Source organism: Pseudophryne corroboree, chromosome 1 (genome assembly GCF_028390025.1).
Source record: "Pseudophryne corroboree isolate aPseCor3 chromosome 1, aPseCor3.hap2, whole genome shotgun sequence".
NCBI lineage: Eukaryota > Metazoa > Chordata > Amphibia > Anura > Myobatrachidae > Pseudophryne > Pseudophryne corroboree.
In genome coordinates, this window is record NC_086444.1 from 648,341,691 (window position 1) to 648,359,588 (window position 17,898).

Here is a 17,898-nt window from a genome sequence, read left to right on the forward strand (position 1 = left end):
TTGCTTGACTTAGGGCATTGTAAATGGCCCTTAGTTCCAGAATGTTTATATGAAGAGATGTTTCCATGCTTGACCACAAGCCCTGGAAATTTTGTCCCTGTGTGACTGCTCCCCAGCCTCTCAGGCTGGCATCTGTGGTCACCAGGATCCAATCCTGAATGCCAAATCTGCGGCCCTCTAGTAGATGAGCACTCTGCAGCCACCACAGAAGAGACACCCTTGTCCTTGGCGACAGGGTTATCCGTTGATGCATCTGAAGATGCGATCCGGACCATTTGTCCAGAAGATCCCACTGAAACGTTCTTGCATGGAATCTTCCAAATGGAATAGCTTCGTAAGAAGCCACCATTTTTCCCAGGACCCTCGTGCACTGATGCACTGACACCTGGCCTGGTTTTAGGAGATTCCTGACTAGCTCGGATAACTCCCTGGCCTTCTCCTCTGGGAGAAACACCTTTTTCTGGACTGTGTCCAGAATCATTCCTAGGAACAGGAGACGTGTCGTTGGAATCAGCTGCGATTTTGGAATATTTAGGATCCACCCGTGCTGACGTAACACTAACTGAGATAGTGCTACTCCGACTTCTAACTGTTCCCTGGACCTTGCCCTTATCAGGAGATCGTCCAAGTAAGGGATAATTAAAACGCCTTTTCTTCGAAGAAGAATCATCATTTCGGCCATTACCTTGGTAAAGACCCGAGGTGCCGTGGACAACCCAAACGGCAGCGTCTGAAACTGATAATGACAGTTTTGTACTACAAACCTGAGGTACCCTTGGTGAGAAGGGTAGATTGGGACGTGGAGATAAGCATCTTTGATGTCCAGAGACACCATATAGTCCCCTTCTTCCAGGTTTGCTATCACTGCTCTGAGTGACTCCATCTTGAATTTGAACCTCTTTATGTAAGTGTTCAAGGATTTTAGATTTAAAATTGGTCTCACCGAGCCGTCCGGCTTCGGTACCACAAACAGCGTGGAATAATACCCCTTTTCCTGTTGTAGGAGAGGTACCTTGATTATCACCTGCTGGGAATACAGCTTGTGAATGGCTTCCAAAACTGCCTCCCTGTCGGAGGGAGACTTTGGTAGAGCAGACTTCAGGAACCGGCGAGGGGGAGACGTCTCGAATTCCAGTTTGTACCCCTGTGATACTACCTGCAGAATCCAGGGGTCCACTTGCGAGTGAGCCCACTGCGCGTTGAAATTTTTGAGACGGGCCCCCACCGTGTCAGAGTCCGCTTGTAAAGCCCCAGCGTCATGCTGAAGACTTGGCAGAAGCAGAGGAGGGCTTCTGCTCCTGGGAAGAGGCTGCCTGGTGCAGTCTTTTTCCTCTTCCTCTGCCCCGGGGCAGAAATGAGTGGCCTTTTGCCCACCTGTACTTATGGGAACGAAAGGACTGAGTTTGAAAAGACGGTGTCTTTTTCTGCTGAGGGGTGACCTGGGGTAAAAAGGTGGACTTTCCGGCCGTTGCCGTGGCCACCAGGTCCGATAGACCGGCCCCAAATAACTCCTCTCCTTTAAACGGCAATACTTCCATATGTCGTTTGGAATCCGCATCCCCTGACCACTGTCGCGTCCATAACGCTCTTCTGGCAGAAATGGACATAGCACTCACTCTTGATGCCAGGGTGCAAATATCCCTCTGTGCATCACGCATATATAGTAATGCATCCTTCAAATGCTCTATAGTTAGTAATATACTGTCCCTATCCAGGGTATCAATATTTTCAGTCAGGGAATCCGACCACGCCACTCCAGCACTGCACATCCAGGCTGATGCGATTGCTGGTCGCAGTATAACACCAGTATGTGTGTATATACCCTTCAGGATATTTTCCAGCCTTCTATCAGCTGGTTCTTTGAGGGCGGCCGTATCAGGAGACGGTAACGCTACTTGTTTAGATAAACGTGTGAGCGCTTTATCTACTTTAGGGGGTGTTTCCCAACGCGCCCTAACCTCTGGCGGGAAAGGGTATAGTGCCAATAATTTATTAGAGATTAGCACTTTTTTATCGGGGGAAACCCACGCTTTATCACACACCTCATTTAATTCATCTGACTCAGGAAAAGCTACTGGTAGTTTTTTCACTCCCCACATAATACCCTTCTTTGTGGTACTTGTAGTGTCAGAAATGTTCAATGCCTCCTTCATTGCCGTGATCATGTAACGTGTGGCCCTACTGGACATTACGTTTGTCTCCTCACCGTCGACACTGGACTCAGTATCCGTGTCTGGGTCTGTGTCGACCCACTGAGGTAACGGGCGTTTTATCGCCCCTGACGGTGTCTGAGACGCCTGGACAGGCACTAATTGATTTGTCGGCTGTCTCATGTCGTCAACAGTTTTTTGTAAAGTGCTGACATTGTCACGTAGTTCTTTAAATACAACCATCCAGTCAGGTGTCGACTCCCTAGGGGGTGACATCACTAATACAGGCAATTGCTCTGCTTCCACATCATTTTCCTCCTCATACATGTCGACACAATCGTACCGACACCCAGCACACACACAGGGAATGCTCTGATAGAGGACAGGACCCCACTAGCCCTTTGGGGAGACAGAGGGAGAGTTTGCCAGCACACACCAGAGCGCTATATATATATATATATATATATATATATATATATATATATATATATATATATATATATATATATATATATATATATATATATATATATAGATATATATATATATATATATATATAGATAACCTTATATAAAAGTGTTACTCCCTTTTATAGCTGCTGTTTGTAATTTAGCTGCCAATAGTGCCCCCCCTCTCTCGTTTTTACCCTGATTCTGTAGGGACTGCAGGGGAGAGTCATGGAGCCGTCCTTCCAGCGGAACTGTGAGGGAAAATGGCGCTTGTGTGCTGAGGGGATAGGCTCCGCCCCTTCACGACGGCCTTATCTCCCGCTTTTTTCTGGAAAACTGGCAGGGGTTAAATACATCCATATAGCCCAGGAGCTATATGTGATGTATTTCTTTTGCCATCCTAAGGTATTTCTGTTTTTTATTGCGTCTCAGGGCGCTCCCCCCCAGCGCCCTGCACCCTCAGTGACCGGAGTGTGACGTGTGCTGAGAGCAATGGCGCACAGCTGCAGTGCTGTGCGCTACCTTAGTTGAAGACAGGAACGTCTTCTGCCGCCGATTTCACCGGACCTCTTCGTTCTTCTGGCTCTGTAAGGGGGCCGGCGGCGCTGCTCGGCTCCGGGACCCATCCAGGCTGAACCTGTGATCGTCCCTCTGGAGCTAATGTCCAGTAGCCTAAGAAACCCAATCCACTCTGCACGCAGGTGAGTTCGTTTCTTCTCCCCTTAGTCCCACGATGCAGTGAGCCTGTTGCCAGCAGGACTCACTGAAAATAAAAAACCTAAAATAAACTTTTACTCTAAGCAGCTCAGGAGAGCCACCTAGCATGCACCCTTCTCGTTCGGGCACAAAAATCTAACTGAGGCTTGGAGGAGGGTCATAGGGGGAGGAGCCAGTGCACACCAGCTAGTTCAAGCTTTTACTTTTATGCCCAGTCTCCTGCGGAGCCGCTATTCCCCATGGTCCTTACGGAGTCCCAGCATCCACTTAGGACGTTAGAGAAATAGAATTATCGGTAAGTAAATTCTTATTTTCTCTAACGTCCTAAGTGGATGCTGGGGACTCCGTAAGGACCATGGGGATTATACCAAAGCTCCCAAACGGGCGGGAGAGTGCGGATGACTCTGCAGCACCAAATGAGAGAACTCCAGGTCCTCCTCAGCCAGGATATCAATTTTGTAGAATTTTACAAACGTATTTGCTCCTGACCAAGTAGCTGCTCGGCAAAGTTGTAAAGCCGAGACCCCTCGGGCAGCCGCCCAAGATGAGCCCACCTTCCTTGTGGAGTGGGCATTTACAGATTTTTGGCTGTAGCAGGCCTGCCACAGAATGTGCAAGCTGAATTGTACTACAAATCCAACGAGCAATAGTCTGCTTAGAAGCAGGAGCACCCAGCTTGTTGGGTGCATACAGGATAAACAGCGAGTCAGATTTCCTGACTCCAGCCGTCCTGGAAACATATATTTTCAGGGCACTGACAACGTCTAGCAACTTGGAGGCCTCCAAGTCCCTAGTAGCCGCAGGCACCACCAATAGGTTGGTTCAGGTGAAACGCTGAAACCACCTTGGGGAGAAACTGAGGACGAGTCCTCAATTCCGCCCTGTCCGAATGGAAAATCAGATAAGGGCTTTTTCAGGATAAAGCCGCCCATTCTGACACGCGCCTGGCCCAGGCCAGGGCCAAAAGCATGACCACTTTTCATGTGAGATATTTTAACTCCACAGATTTAAGTGGTTCAAACCAATGTGACTTTTGGAACCCAAAACTACATTGAGATCCCAAAGTGCCACTGGAGGCACAAAAGGAGGCTGTATATGCAGTACCCCTTTTACAAACGTCTGAACTTCAGGGACTGAAGCTAGTTCTTTTTTGGAAGAAAATTGACAGGGCCGAAATTTGAACCTTAATGGACCCCAATTTCAGGCCCATAGACACGCCTGTTTGCAGGAAATGTAGGAATCGACCCAGTTGAATTTCCTCCGTCGGGCCTTACTGGCCTCGCACCACGCAGCATATTTTCGCCAATTGCGGTGATAATGTTTTTGCGGTTACATCCTTCCTGGCTTTGATCAGGATAGGGATGACTTCATCCGGAATGCCTTTTTTCCTTCAGGATCCGGCGTTCAACCGCCATGCCGTCAAACGCAGCCGCGGTAAGTCTTGGAACAGACAGGGTCCTTGCTGGAGCAGGTCCCTTCTTAGAGGTAGAGGCCATGGATCTTCCGTGAGCATCTCTTGAAGTTCCGGTTACCAAATCCTTCTTGGCCAATCCGGAACCACGAATATAGAGCTTACTCCTCTCCATCTTATCAATCTCAGTACCTTGGGTATGAGAGGCAGAGGAGGGAACACATACCCGACTGGTACACCCACGGTGTTACCAGAGCGTCTACAGCTTATTGCCTGAGGGTCCCTGGACCTGGCGCAATACCTGTCGAGTTTTTAATCATGTGGGAGACTTCTGGGTGAAGTCCCCACTCTCCCGGGTGGAGGTCGTGCTGAGGAAGTCTGCTTCCCAGTTGTCCACTCCCGGAATGAATACTGCTGACAGTGCTATCACATGATTTTCCGCCCAGCGAAGAATCCTTGCAGCTTCTGCCATTGCCCTCCTGCTTCTTGTGCCACCCTGTCTGTTTACGTGGGTGATTGCCGTGATGTTGTCCGACTGGATCAACACCGGCTGACCTTGAAGCAGAGGTCTTGCTAAGCTTAGAGCATTGTAAATGTCCCTTAGCTTCAGGATATTTATGTGAAGTGATGTCTCCAGGCTTGACCATAAGCCCTGGATATTCCTTCCCTGTGTGACTGCTCCCCAGCCTCGCAGGCTGGCATCCGTGGTCACCAGGACCCAGTCCTGAATGCCTAATCTGCGGCCCTCTAGAAGATGAGCACTCTGCAACCACCACAGGAGGGACACCCTTGTCCTTGGTGACAGGGTTATCCGCTGATGCATCTGAAGATGCGACCCGGACCATTTGTCCAGCAGGTCCCACTGGTGCGTGGAATCTGTCGAATGGGATTGCTTCGTAGGAAGCCACCATTTTACCCAGAACCCTTGTGCATTGATGCATTGAGACTTGGCTCGGTTTTAGGAGGTTCCTGACTAGCTCGGATAACTCCCTGGCTTTCTCCTCCGGGAGAAACACCTTTTTCTGGACTGTGTCCAGGATCATCCCTAGGAACAGAAGACACGTCGTCGGAACCAGGTGCGATTTTGGAATATTGAGAATACCTGAGATAGTGCTACACCGACCTCCAACTGTTCCCTGGATCTTACCCTTATCAGGGAATTGTCCAAGTAAGGGATAACTAAAATTCACTTCCTTCGAAGGAATATCATCATTTCGGCCATTACCTTGGTAAAGACCCGGGGTGCCGTGGACCATCCATACGGCAGCGTCTGAACTGATAGTGACAGTTCTGTACCATAAACCTGAGGTACCCTTGGTGAGAAGGGTAAATTTTGACATGAAGGTAAGCATCCTTGATGTCCCGAGACATCATGTAGTCCCCTTCTTCCAGGTTCGCAATCACTGCTCTGAGTGACTCAATCTTGAATTTGAACCTCTGTATGTAAGTGTTCAAAGATTTTAGATTTAGAATCGGTCTCACCGAGCCGTCCAGCTTCGGTACCACAACAGTGTGGAATAATACCCCGTTCCCTGTTGCAGGAGGGGTATCTTGATTATCACCTGCTGGGAATACAGCTTGTGAATGGCTTCCAAAACTGTCTCCCTGTCAGAAGGAGACATCGGTAAAGCCGACTTTAGGAAACGGTGAGGGGGAGACGTCTCGAATTCTAATTTGTACCCCTGAGATATCACCTGAAGGATCCAGGGGTCTACTTGCGAGTGAGCCCACTGCGCGCTGAAATTCATTGAGACGGGCCCCCCCACCGTGCCTGATTCTGCTTGTAAAGCCCCAGCGTATACTGAGGGCTTGGCAGAGGCGGGAGAGGGTTTCTGTTCCTGGGAACTGGCTGATTTCTGCAGCCTTTTTCCTCTCCCTCTGTCACGGGGCAGAAATGAGGAACCTTGTCCACGAAAAGACTGCGCCTGATAATACGGCGTCTTCTCATGTTGAGAGGCGACCTGGGGTACAAACGTGGAATTCCCAGCTGTTGCCGTTGCCACCAGGTCTGAAAGACCGACCCCAAATAACTCCTCCCCTTAATAAAGCAATACTTCCAAATGCCGTTTGGAATACGCATCACCTGACCACTGACGTGTCCATAACCCTCTACTGGTAGAAATGGACAACGCGCTTAGACTTGATGCCAGTCGGCAAATATTCCGCTGTGCATCACGCATATATAGAAATGCATCTTTTAAATGCTCTATAGGCAAAAATATACTGTCCCTATCTAGGGTATCAATATTTTCAGTCAGGGAATCCGACCACGCCAACCCAGCACTGCACATCCAGGCTGAGGCGATTGCTGGTCGCAGTATAACACCAGTATGTGTGTAAATACCTTTTAGGATACCCTCCTGCTTTCTATCAGCAGGATCCTTAAGGGCGGCCATCTCAGGCGAAGGTAGAGCCCTTACAAGCGTGTGAGCGCTTTATCCACCCTAGGGGGTGTTTCCCAACGCACCCTAACCTCTGGCGGGAAAGGATATAATGCCAATAACATTTTAGAAATTATCAGTTATCGGGGGAAACCCACGCATCATCACACACCTCATTTAAATTTCTCAGATTCAGGAAAACTACAGGTAATTTTTCCTCACCGAACATAATACCCCTTTTTTGGTGGTACTCGTATTATCAGAAATGTGTAAAACATTTTTCATTGCCTCAATCATGTAACGTGTGGCCCTACTGGAAGTCACATTCGTCTCTTCACCGTCGACACTGGAGTCAGTATCCGTGTCGGCGTCTATATCTGCCATCTGAGGTAACGGGCGCTTTAGAGCCCCTGACGGCCTATGAGACGTCTGGACAGGCACAAGCTGAGTAGCCGGCTGTCTCATGTCAACCACTGTCTTTTATACAGAGCTGACACTGTCACGTAATTCCTTCCAACAGTTCATCCACTCAGGTGTCGACCCCCTAGGGGGTGACATCACTATTACAGGCAATCTGCTCCGTCTCCACATCATTTTTCTCCTCATACATGTCGACACAAAAGTACCGACATACAGCACACACACAGGGAATGCTCTGATAGAGGACAGGACCCCACTAGCCCTTTGGGGAGACAGAGGGAGAGTTTGCCAGCACACACCAGAGCGCTATATATATATATATACACACAGGGATAACCTTATATAAGTGTTTTTCCCCTTATAGCTGCTGTATAGTTAATACTGCGCCTAATTAGTGCCCCCCTCTCTTTTTTTAACCCTTTCTGTAGTATAGTGACTGCAGGGGAGAGACAGGGAGCTTCCCTCCAACGGACCTGTGAGGGAAAATGGCGCCAGTGTGCTGAGGAGATAGGCTCCGCCCCTTTTTCTTGGACTTTTCTCCTGCTTTTTTATGGATTCTGGCAGGGGTTAAATGCATCCATATAGCCCAGGAGCTATATGTGATGCATTTTTTTGCCATCCAAGGTGTTTTTATTGCGTCTCAGGGCGCCCCCCCCCCCCAGCGCCCCGCACCCTCAGTGACCGAAGTGTGAAGTGTGCTGAGAGCAATGGCGCACAGCTGCAGTGCTGTGCGCTACCTTGTTGAAGACAGGACGTCTTCAGCCTTCTGGCTCTGTAAGGGGGCCGGCGGCGCGGCTCTGGGACCCATCCAAGCTGGGCCTGTGATCGTCCCTCTGGAGCTAATGTCCAGTAGCCTAAGAAGCCCAATCCACTCTGCACGCAGGTGAGTTCGCTTCTTCTCCCCTTAGTCCCTCGATGCAGTGAGCCTGTTGCCAGCAGGTCTCACTGAAAATAAAAAACCTAATCTAAAACTTTCACTAAGAAGCTCAGGAGAGCCCCTAGTGTGCACCCTTCTCGTTCGGGCACAGAGATCTAACTGAGGCTTGGAGGAGGGTCATAGGGGGAGGAGCCAGTGCACACCAGATAGTCCTAAAGCTTTCTTTAGATGTGCCCAGTCTCCTGCGGAGCCGCTATTCCCCATGGTCCTTACGGAGTCCCCAGCATCCACTTAGGACGTTAGAGAAAATGAGTTTTACATGGCCTGGATAATAACAATTTGGAGTAACTATATCAAATGAGGTATTGAGGATGTGCAGCTGTAGCAGAAAGTAACTAATTCATACATTTCCATTAACGGCCCAGCAATGCCTAATGCTTGTTGTATCTGGAAACAATTCAACAGTCCCCACGTATACTACTATAGGGGCAACTAATAAATCTTGGTGCTCCAAGATGAAAAACCTAAATAGTGAAAGCTACTTAGGCATTTTGTAAGACACATGAAATATACAATTTACAGTATAACTTCTGCATAAGCTGCAGCGAATCCTGTGGCTACAGTAGGTCATGTTAAGAGTATTATTCGAGATCAACATCATTAAATATATAGGGTTACATGTGTGCAAAGAGCTTCCCTGTTCAAGCAGACTTTCCTTCAGACATGTTACTCACAGATATACATGGTCCTAAATCATTATCAACTCTTTACCTATCTGTATCTCGCATATATCACATATCCTGAAATGTATTACAACAAAAAGTAACATGGATTAACTCAAAGTAGAATTACTTTGAGTTAATGTTCAAACAAGGTAAACCAATTATTAGAAGTTTCCTGTGACATACATCAAGTAATTTTGTTCCGTTAACTCTAACAGAACAACTTAAATTACTTAGACTTAATTGTACTGTTCTAAATCACACACTTTCCATTGCTGCTAAAAGGTACATTATGTCTGGTAAATAACAGGGGACTTTCTACGTAGGTTTTATACATTTTCCCAAAGTTATTCCATCAACAATGCCAAAAAGGTTAATTGGTAGAAAGCCCAAGTCGCACAACATTAATACAATATCAATTCTCTTCCAACTAGTTACCAGACTGTCAAAATGACGGAACATCATAACCGTAATGTCAGCGGCGACTGCTGTGCGCGTCCGAACGGAGCAACACTTTCATTTCTACGTGAGGTGCCATCTAGTTGCCAGTGCGCAAAACACTTGAATTTCCCCCCAAGGAGGTGAGAAGAAAGCATTAGCCTTTTATTATATAGGATGAGCTGTCAGATTCAGAAAAAACAGGGATGCAGCTGTCTCAAGTGATAAGCACTCTGAATATTTTACCAGACAAAATTCCTCTTAAACTACAGGGTTAATATAATGATCTTATTTCCTCTTGTGTTTAGAGTAGTGTAGACATTCTTAAATATTCATATAAAATTCAGCTCTTACGTGTTTTTATTTAAACCACTTGCAAAGTTAAGTGGACAAAAACCAACCGTGGTGATTTGTAGTCAAAGTGATTATCTGAGAAATTTCTAGTAAGATTAGCTTTCTTGAAGACACATGGGTTGCATATCCAAGCCCACCCAATTATTTAGGGGACATTTGCTACTACTAAAAATGTATCTGATAAATATCACATGCACATCTTTAAACAAAGACTAAGGGGTATATTCAATTTATGTCGGATCATTTCCGACGGAAAAAAAAAAAAAATCAGACATCTCCGTATTCAATGAGCGGACAAATTCCACAGGATTTGGCTGTTACAGACAATGCCAATCCGACTTTTTTTTTTTTTTTAAAGGCGGATTGACATTGTCTGAAACAGGGCTAAAACCACATTTGGCCGCACTTACGACAAAACACGTGGATCCGCGGCTATTCTGCCGATCCACATGTTTTCAGACAAGTCAGAATTGCCATCTTGTCGGAGAAACGGCAGGGGCACTTAATAGGTTGGAACAGTTTCCGACCTAAAAAAGTCGGAAACTGCCGTCTTTCCGACAAGATGGCAGTTCCGACTACAATTGAATACCCCCGGAAAAGTTAATTTAATTATAGATGTACATTTTATATAGACATACCTTAGCATAACAGTCTCCCCTCTACAGCACCACCTTGGACAGTATCAGTTGAGATCCCTATCTAACTTTGCCTGCCACAAGTATATTTCTGTACTAGTAAGAATATGAAGATAGAAAACTGAAAAAATAGGATTTTAAATTACCTACCGGTAAATCCTTTTCTCGTAGTCCGTAGAGGATGCTGGTGTCCACCAGGAGCCACTGGCACTTTAAGAGTTTAACAGTGTGGGCTGGCTCCTCCCTCTATGCCCCTCCTATCAGACTCAGTCTAGAAACTGTGCCCGAGGAGACGGACAACTTCGAGAGAAGGATTTTACACAGTGGTGAGATTCACACCAGCTCACACATGCAAAGCAAACCAAGCTAACCAGCTTGAAAACTCAGCAACGGCTGAACAATATTACTTAACCAAGTAAGAAAAAAAAAAAAGCAGTACTTAAACCAAGAACAAAGCAGTACTGAACTAAGTAACCACTGCAGGATCACAAAGCGCTGGGCTGGCGCCCAGTATCCTCTACGGACTACGAGAAAAGTATTTACTGGTAGGCAATTTAAATCCTATTTTCTCTTACATCCTAGAGGATACTGGGGTCCACATTAGTACCATGCGGATGTACCATAGCTCCCAGAACGGGAGGGAGAGCGCAGAGGCTCCTGCAGAACTGATTGACCAAACTTCAGGTTCTCAGGGGCCAAAGTATCGAACTTGTAAAACTTTGCAAATGTGTTCGACCCAGACCAAGTAGCCGCTCGGCAAAGCTGTAAAGCCGAGACAACCCGGGCCGCCGCCCAGGAAGAACCCACCTTACGAGTAGAGTGGGCCTTAACAGACGTAGAATACGCATCCTGCCGTAGAATATGCATGCTGGATAGTGAACCTGACCCAGATAGAGATCGTCTGCTTAGAAGCAGGACACCCAAGTTTCTTGGGATCATACAGGACAAACAGTCTGATTTTCTGTGACGAGCAGTCCTCTTCACATCGATTTTCAGAGCCCTTTCAACATCCAAGGACTTTGATGAAATTGCGGAGTCAGTAGCAACTGGCACCACAAGAGGTTGGTTGATATGAAAATGCTGACACAACCTTTGGAAGGAACTGCTGACGTGTCCGAAGCTCAGCCCTATCTTCATGGAAGATCAACTAGGGGCTCTTACAAGACAAAGCCCCCAACTCCGACACACGTCTAGCAGAAGCTAAGGCCAACAAAGTGACAGCCTTCCACATGAGACACTTAACCTCAACCTCCGGTAGAGCTTCGAACCAATCCGATTGGACGAACTGTAACACCAAGTTAAGATCCCAGGGCGCCGTAGGCGGCACAAAGGGAGGCTGGATGTGCAGAACCCCTTTCAAGAAAGTCTGAACCTCAGGAAGGGAAGCCAATTGTTTCTGGAAGAAATGGATAGGGCCGAAATCTGGACCTTTACGGATCCCAACCTCAGGCCTATATCCACACCTGCTTGCAGGAAGAGGAGAAACTGTCCAAGTTGAAACTCCACCGTAGGAAACTTCTTGGACTCACACCAAGATACATACTTATTCCAAATGTGATGGTAATGTTTAGACATTACTCATTTCCTAGCCTGTATCAGGGTAGGAATAACTTTGTTCGGAATGCCCCTCCGAGCTAAGAACTGGCGTTCAACCACCATGCCGTCAAACATAGCCGCGGTAAGTCTTGATAAGCGAACGGCCCCTGCTGCAGCAGGTCCTCCCGAAGAGGAAGAGGCCTCGGCTCTTCCAGCAGTAGATCCAGAAGATCTGCGTACCAAGCCCTTCTTGGCCGGTCCGGAGCAATGAGGATTGCTTGAACTCCTGTTCTCCTTATGAGCTTCAGAACCCTTGGAATTAGTGGAAGTGAGGAAACATGTACACCGATTGGAACACCCACCGAGTTACCAGGGCGTCCACCGCCACTGCTTGTGGGTCTTTTTACCTTGAGCAATACCACCAAAGTTTTTTGTTGAGGCAGGAGGCCATCATGTCTATTTGAGGAACTCCCCAAAGATTTGTCACCTCCGTGAACACCTCCGGATGGAGGCCCCCCTCTCCCGGATGGAGATAGTGTCTGCTGAGGAAGTCCGCTTCCCAGTTGTCCACTCCCGGAATGAAAATTGCAGACAGTGCCAACGCGTGCTTTTCCGCCCAGAGGATGGTTCTTTATACCTCTGACATTGCAGCTCTGCTCTTTGTTCCACCTTGTCTGTTTATGTAGGCCACCATCGTTACATTGTCCGACTGCACTTGAATGGGTCGATCTCGCAGAAGATGAGCCGCCTGGAGAAGACCATTGTATACGGCTCTTAGTTCCAGAATGTTTATTGGAAGACTGGATTCCAGGCTTGACCACCTTCCTTGGAAGGTTTTCCCTTGAGTGACTGAGCCCCAGACCCGAAGACTTGCATCCGTGGTTATAGGATCCAGTCCTGAATCCCGAACCTGTGGCCCTCCAGAAGGTGAGGCATTTGTAGCCACTAGAGGAGTGAAACCCTTGCTTTCGGTGACAGACGTATCCTCAGGTGCATATGTAAATGAGAACCCGACCACTTGTCTAGGAGATCCAACTGGAAGGATCGAGCATGAAACCTTCCGAACTACAGAGCCTCGTAAGAGGCAACCATCTTCCCCAAAAGACGAATGCACTGATGAATCGATACCCGGGCTGGCTTCAGGATTGCCAACACCTTCTCCACCGGTAGAAACACCCTCTGCACTTCCGTGTCGAGGATCATCCCCAGGAAAGAAAGACAATCTCCTTGACTGCTGCAAATGTGACTTTGGAAGGTTCAGGATCCAACCATGGACCCTGAGCAGATGAGTCGGGAGAGCAATGGACTGCAACAGCTTCTCCCTGGACGATGCCTTTATCAGCAGATCGTCCAGGTATGGAATTATGTTCACTCCCTGTCTGCGGAGAACCATCATCTCTGCCATCACCTTGGTGAAGACCCTCAGGGCCGTGGAGAGACCGAATGGCAGTGCCTGAAACGGATAATGACCGTCTTACAGAGCAAATCCGAGATAAGCCTGGTGCGGAGGCCAAATCGGAATGTGGAGATACGCATCCTTGATATCTAGGGATACCAGAAACTCACCGCTCTCAGAGACTCAATTTTGAATTTGAACTCCCTTAGATAAGGGTTTAACGATTTCAAATTCAAAATTGGTCTGACCGAAACATCCGGTTTCAGTACCACAAAAAGGTTTGAATATTAACCCACGTTGTGCATATCAGGTGGAACTGGAACAATGACCTCTGACTTTTCCAATTTCTGGATAGCTTCCTGTAAGACAATTCTGTCTGTCAGTAAAGTTGGCAAGCCTGATTTGAATCGCCGAGGTGGGGTTTCTTGAAACTCCAGTCTGTACCCCTGGGACACAATATCCTGTACCCAGGGATCCAGGACGGACGACACCCAGATGTGACTGAAACGTCTTAGTCTCTCCCCCACCAGCCCGTCCTCCAGGCTGTGTGGTCCACCGTCATGCTAAGGATTTTGAGGTACCAGAAGCAGGTTTCTGGCACTGGGAGCCTGCGGGTGCAGGCTTTTTGGATTTTGCCCGCCCACCTCTAAAGAAGGTGGTAGGAGGCTTGGACTTTTTTGTCTTAGCGGTCCGAAAGGACTGCAATGCAGATGAAGAAAAGGGTTTCTTCGTAGAAGGCGTAGCTGAGGGAAGAAAGGGTGACTTACCCGCGGTTGCCGTGGAAACCCACGCATCCAATGCTTCCCCAAATAGAGCCTGACCAGTGTAGGGTATGTTCTCCACACTTCTCCTGGATTCCGCGTCTGCAGACCATTGGCGTAGCCAGAGTCACCTGTGAGCTGAAACAGACATGGAAGATATCCTTGCAGTCAGCGTACCCAGGTCCTTCATGGATTCCACCATGAACCCCGCAGAAATACTTTGTTACATAAAAATAATTGAATGTCACTTCTATCCATTGATTCCAAATCCTCAAGTAACGTTCCTGACCACTTTACTATAGCTTTAGAGATCAATGCGCAGGCAATAGTAGGCCTAAGCGCCACCCCTGAAGCAGTGTATATGGATTTGAGCGTAGTGTCAATCTTACGATCAGCCGGTTCTTTTAACGCAGTAGATCCAGGGACAGGTTAAACCACCTTCTTCGACAGTCTGGAAACAGATGCGTCAACTATGGGTGGGTTTTCCCATTTTTTTCCTATCTTCCTCAGGGAAGGGAAAAGCAACCAGAACTCTTTTTGAAATCTGGAGGTTTTTCTCCGGATTTTCCCAGGATTTTTCAAATAAAGAGTTTAATTCTTTAGACGCAGGGAAGGTTAGCGAGGCTTTCTTATTGTCTGTGAAGTAAGCCTCCTCAACTTGCTCAGGTTTTGTGTCAGTAATATTTAACACATCTCTAATGGCCTCAATCATTAGCTGTACCCCTTTTGCAAGGGAAGATCCCTCCCTCAGCACATCCCCATGTCATCTGCCGTGTCAGAGTCGGTATCCGTGTCATCTTGCATAATCTAGGCAAGTGCACGTTTCCGTGGGTATATGCTAGGGGACTTTGAAGGGATAGGAACAGAACCTGACGAAAATGCCATAGACTTCTTTAAAACCTGAGTTTCAGTCTCAGTATGAGCTACCCTAGTAGAGATTTGAGAGATCATACCCTTAACAGAGGATAACCACTCAGGCTCATTAATAGGGATCTGAGACAAGACATTCCATTCCTGTGTACATGGAATGGATTCCTCCTGAGAGGAAATGTCAGCATCTCTGTACAGGACCTGCAGGCAGAAAAATGGTGCTGAACGCTGCTGGGTCAGCTCTGAGAAGCTCCGCCCCATGAACATGGCGCTGCTTCCCACTCTCCACTTCTTTATACTGGCCTGAGGAATTGTGCTGGCAGTGTTACCTAGGTCCCTGACAGCCTTGGTGCCAGTGTAAGTTATAGGCGCTGGCTCAGGGCGCCCCTCACAGCACCGCACTATGTACCGCTGAGCCTCCGGAGCTGCGGTACTGCGCTCCCACCCTGTCGCCGCCATCTTCACACCGGCTCCCCGCTTGCTATGGGGGCCGGTGACTCACTCGCCACCAAAATCTTCTGGCTCTGTTAGAGGGTGGCGGCAGTGCCGCGGGAATGAGCGGTCGCCTGGGGCGGCTAACGATCATCACCCTCAGGAGCTCAGTGTCCTGTCAGCGGAGATAGTGGCTCGAACCCCGCAGGGCGGACACTACCTACCCCCCCCCCCCCCCCCCAAGGCCACGAAGCAGGGAGGCTGTGCCTAAACTCTAAGAAAAACTCTTAAAGTGCAAATGGCTCCTAGTGGACCAGTCTATGCCCTATGGTACTAATGTGGACCCCAGCATCCTCTAGGACGTAAGAGAAAGTACAGAAAATGACACGGGAAGCACAAGTGGTGGTGTATTTTCCAGCCTAAATTTGTAAAATGATTCTAACTTTTACCAGAGTTTGGTTGTTTTGGGATGGGGTTAAACGTAAGCCAATGGCATAACCCCAACTTGAAACTAACAACTCCGGAAGGAGATACGGAGGCGGGCGATTGATGGTAAAAGGCAGGATTTAAAACCTGAAAATAACTGGTCACATGACCAGAATTAGACCACAGAGCAGTTCAGTTCCTTAACCACTTGCCTGGCGTACTCACATCAGATGCCAGGGGCTTTCGCTGACATGGTCACATCTGACGAGACCAGCCACAAAGCTCACGGTGCAACTGCTGGAAGACAATCTTCCTGTAGCTCCCGCTATCTTCTGCTTCCTTGTTTCCTCCCCCAGAGAGAAGCAGTCACTGTTTTTTTTTGTTTGTTTGTTTTTTTAATATGGTGGTTTATTACACCTACAGATATGTCCACTCACATCTAGCCTCCCTGCAAGTTAAGCAGCTCTTCGCGTGAGTTGGTAGCGTAGTGTCTTTACATACGACTTTTTCCATTAAAATGCAGTGTGCAGTTACAGCCGCAGATCATTTTAATTAACAGTCTGCTTGTGCGTCCTATTTGCATAGCAATGTGAATAAGACATTTTCGGCAAATATAAAAAAAACAAACAAAAAAAAACTTGGCATTGACGGAGATGCATGGAACCTGTCAGCTCATTCATACCAGGCATAGCCCGCTACATAGAGTATTGAGGCAAGATGTAGGAGGACACATTTGTATGAGCTGTAATTAAGAAAAGTTAGGGAATTGGGAGATATCCATAAAATGGGGACAAATTCCCTATTGAAACATTTCTTCATGATTGGTTAATGTTAATGAGATGCCTCATATAAAACGCCATTTGGAGGAAGGAAGACCACATCCTCGAGGTAGTTTGAAACATGAAGATGATCCTGTTTCTGGTTGGAAGACCCTGGGAAACAACTGCTGTTGGAGTGCACATCTGGACTATAACCAGTTCAGATAAGCTACAAGTCCAGTTTATTTGTGCGCATGAATGTGTCTATTTGGAATAAATACGAAAAAAAAAAAACCACACACTTGTTATACCTGCTGATTTTTGGATGGTTTTGTTATGGAGTTATATTTCAATAACCCACCGAAGAATCGTTTTGAATAATTCTCCACTGTTGATGCTAAATTGAAGTAGCCCTGCTGAATATTCTGGGAGGATGCATATAATGTAAACATACTGAGAAAGGCCTATGTGGATCTTCCTTTTGGTATATTGATATTCCGACAGTTTAAATAGTTCTACAATTTAGGCCTACATGGTTTCTACACCATTTACTAAATTAATTTTTTTTTTTTTTTTTTGAGTGAGCAAGATATTCACGGACTAAATCACAGGCTGATCGATGCTCTGCATACTCACATCCCCTGCTACATTATCCAAGCCCCCTCCCTCCAAAAAGCCTTTTTGCACTACCTATCACTAAAGTACCCAGGTATTACTACCAACTAAAGGAGGAAACAATCTTTTCATTTTCCTTTCTTTTGCAGTTTGAAATTTAGTAAGCAACGCATGCACTAATACCCTGCACATGTAAAACTCAAAGTATTTAACAAGTCAGTAATAGAGCACTCCCAGAATATAAAAATGAAATTGTGTATCAAGTGTGATTTAGCAGTGTTGAAATAAATGATACTAGATTTATAATTAATAAGCTTTCAGCTACATATTTATATACACAGCAATAATGGTTTTCTATCAATTTCTCATCTACCACATCACCTGAAATGTATTACAACAAAAAGAAAACGTATGTGAACTCAAAGTAGAATTAGTAATTTTGCAACATACACATAACCAATCACGTCAGCGAAGGGTTGTTTGTAGAAAGCTTCATCTGCCACCCTACAGACAGCAAGTCCAAAAAGAAGGCAAGAAGGCAAGAGAAAA

The 17,898-nt window shown here is 47.0% G+C and overlaps 1 protein-coding gene across 4 annotated transcripts in view; it reads right to left on the reverse strand.

The window, feature by feature from the left end:
- CLTA (clathrin light chain A) overlaps nt 1-17,898 on the reverse strand; it is a 113,131-nt gene that overhangs the window by 20,738 nt on the left and 74,495 nt on the right. For 2 of the 4 annotated variants that reach the window (XM_063914627.1, XM_063914629.1), the window contains exon 5: nt 17,800-17,853. The exons of the other annotated variants lie outside the window; for them this stretch is intronic. In XM_063914627.1, the coding sequence (XP_063770697.1) occupies nt 17,800-17,853 (54 nt within the window). The remainder of the gene's footprint in view (nt 1-17,799; nt 17,854-17,898) is intronic. 4 annotated transcript variants of the gene reach the window in all.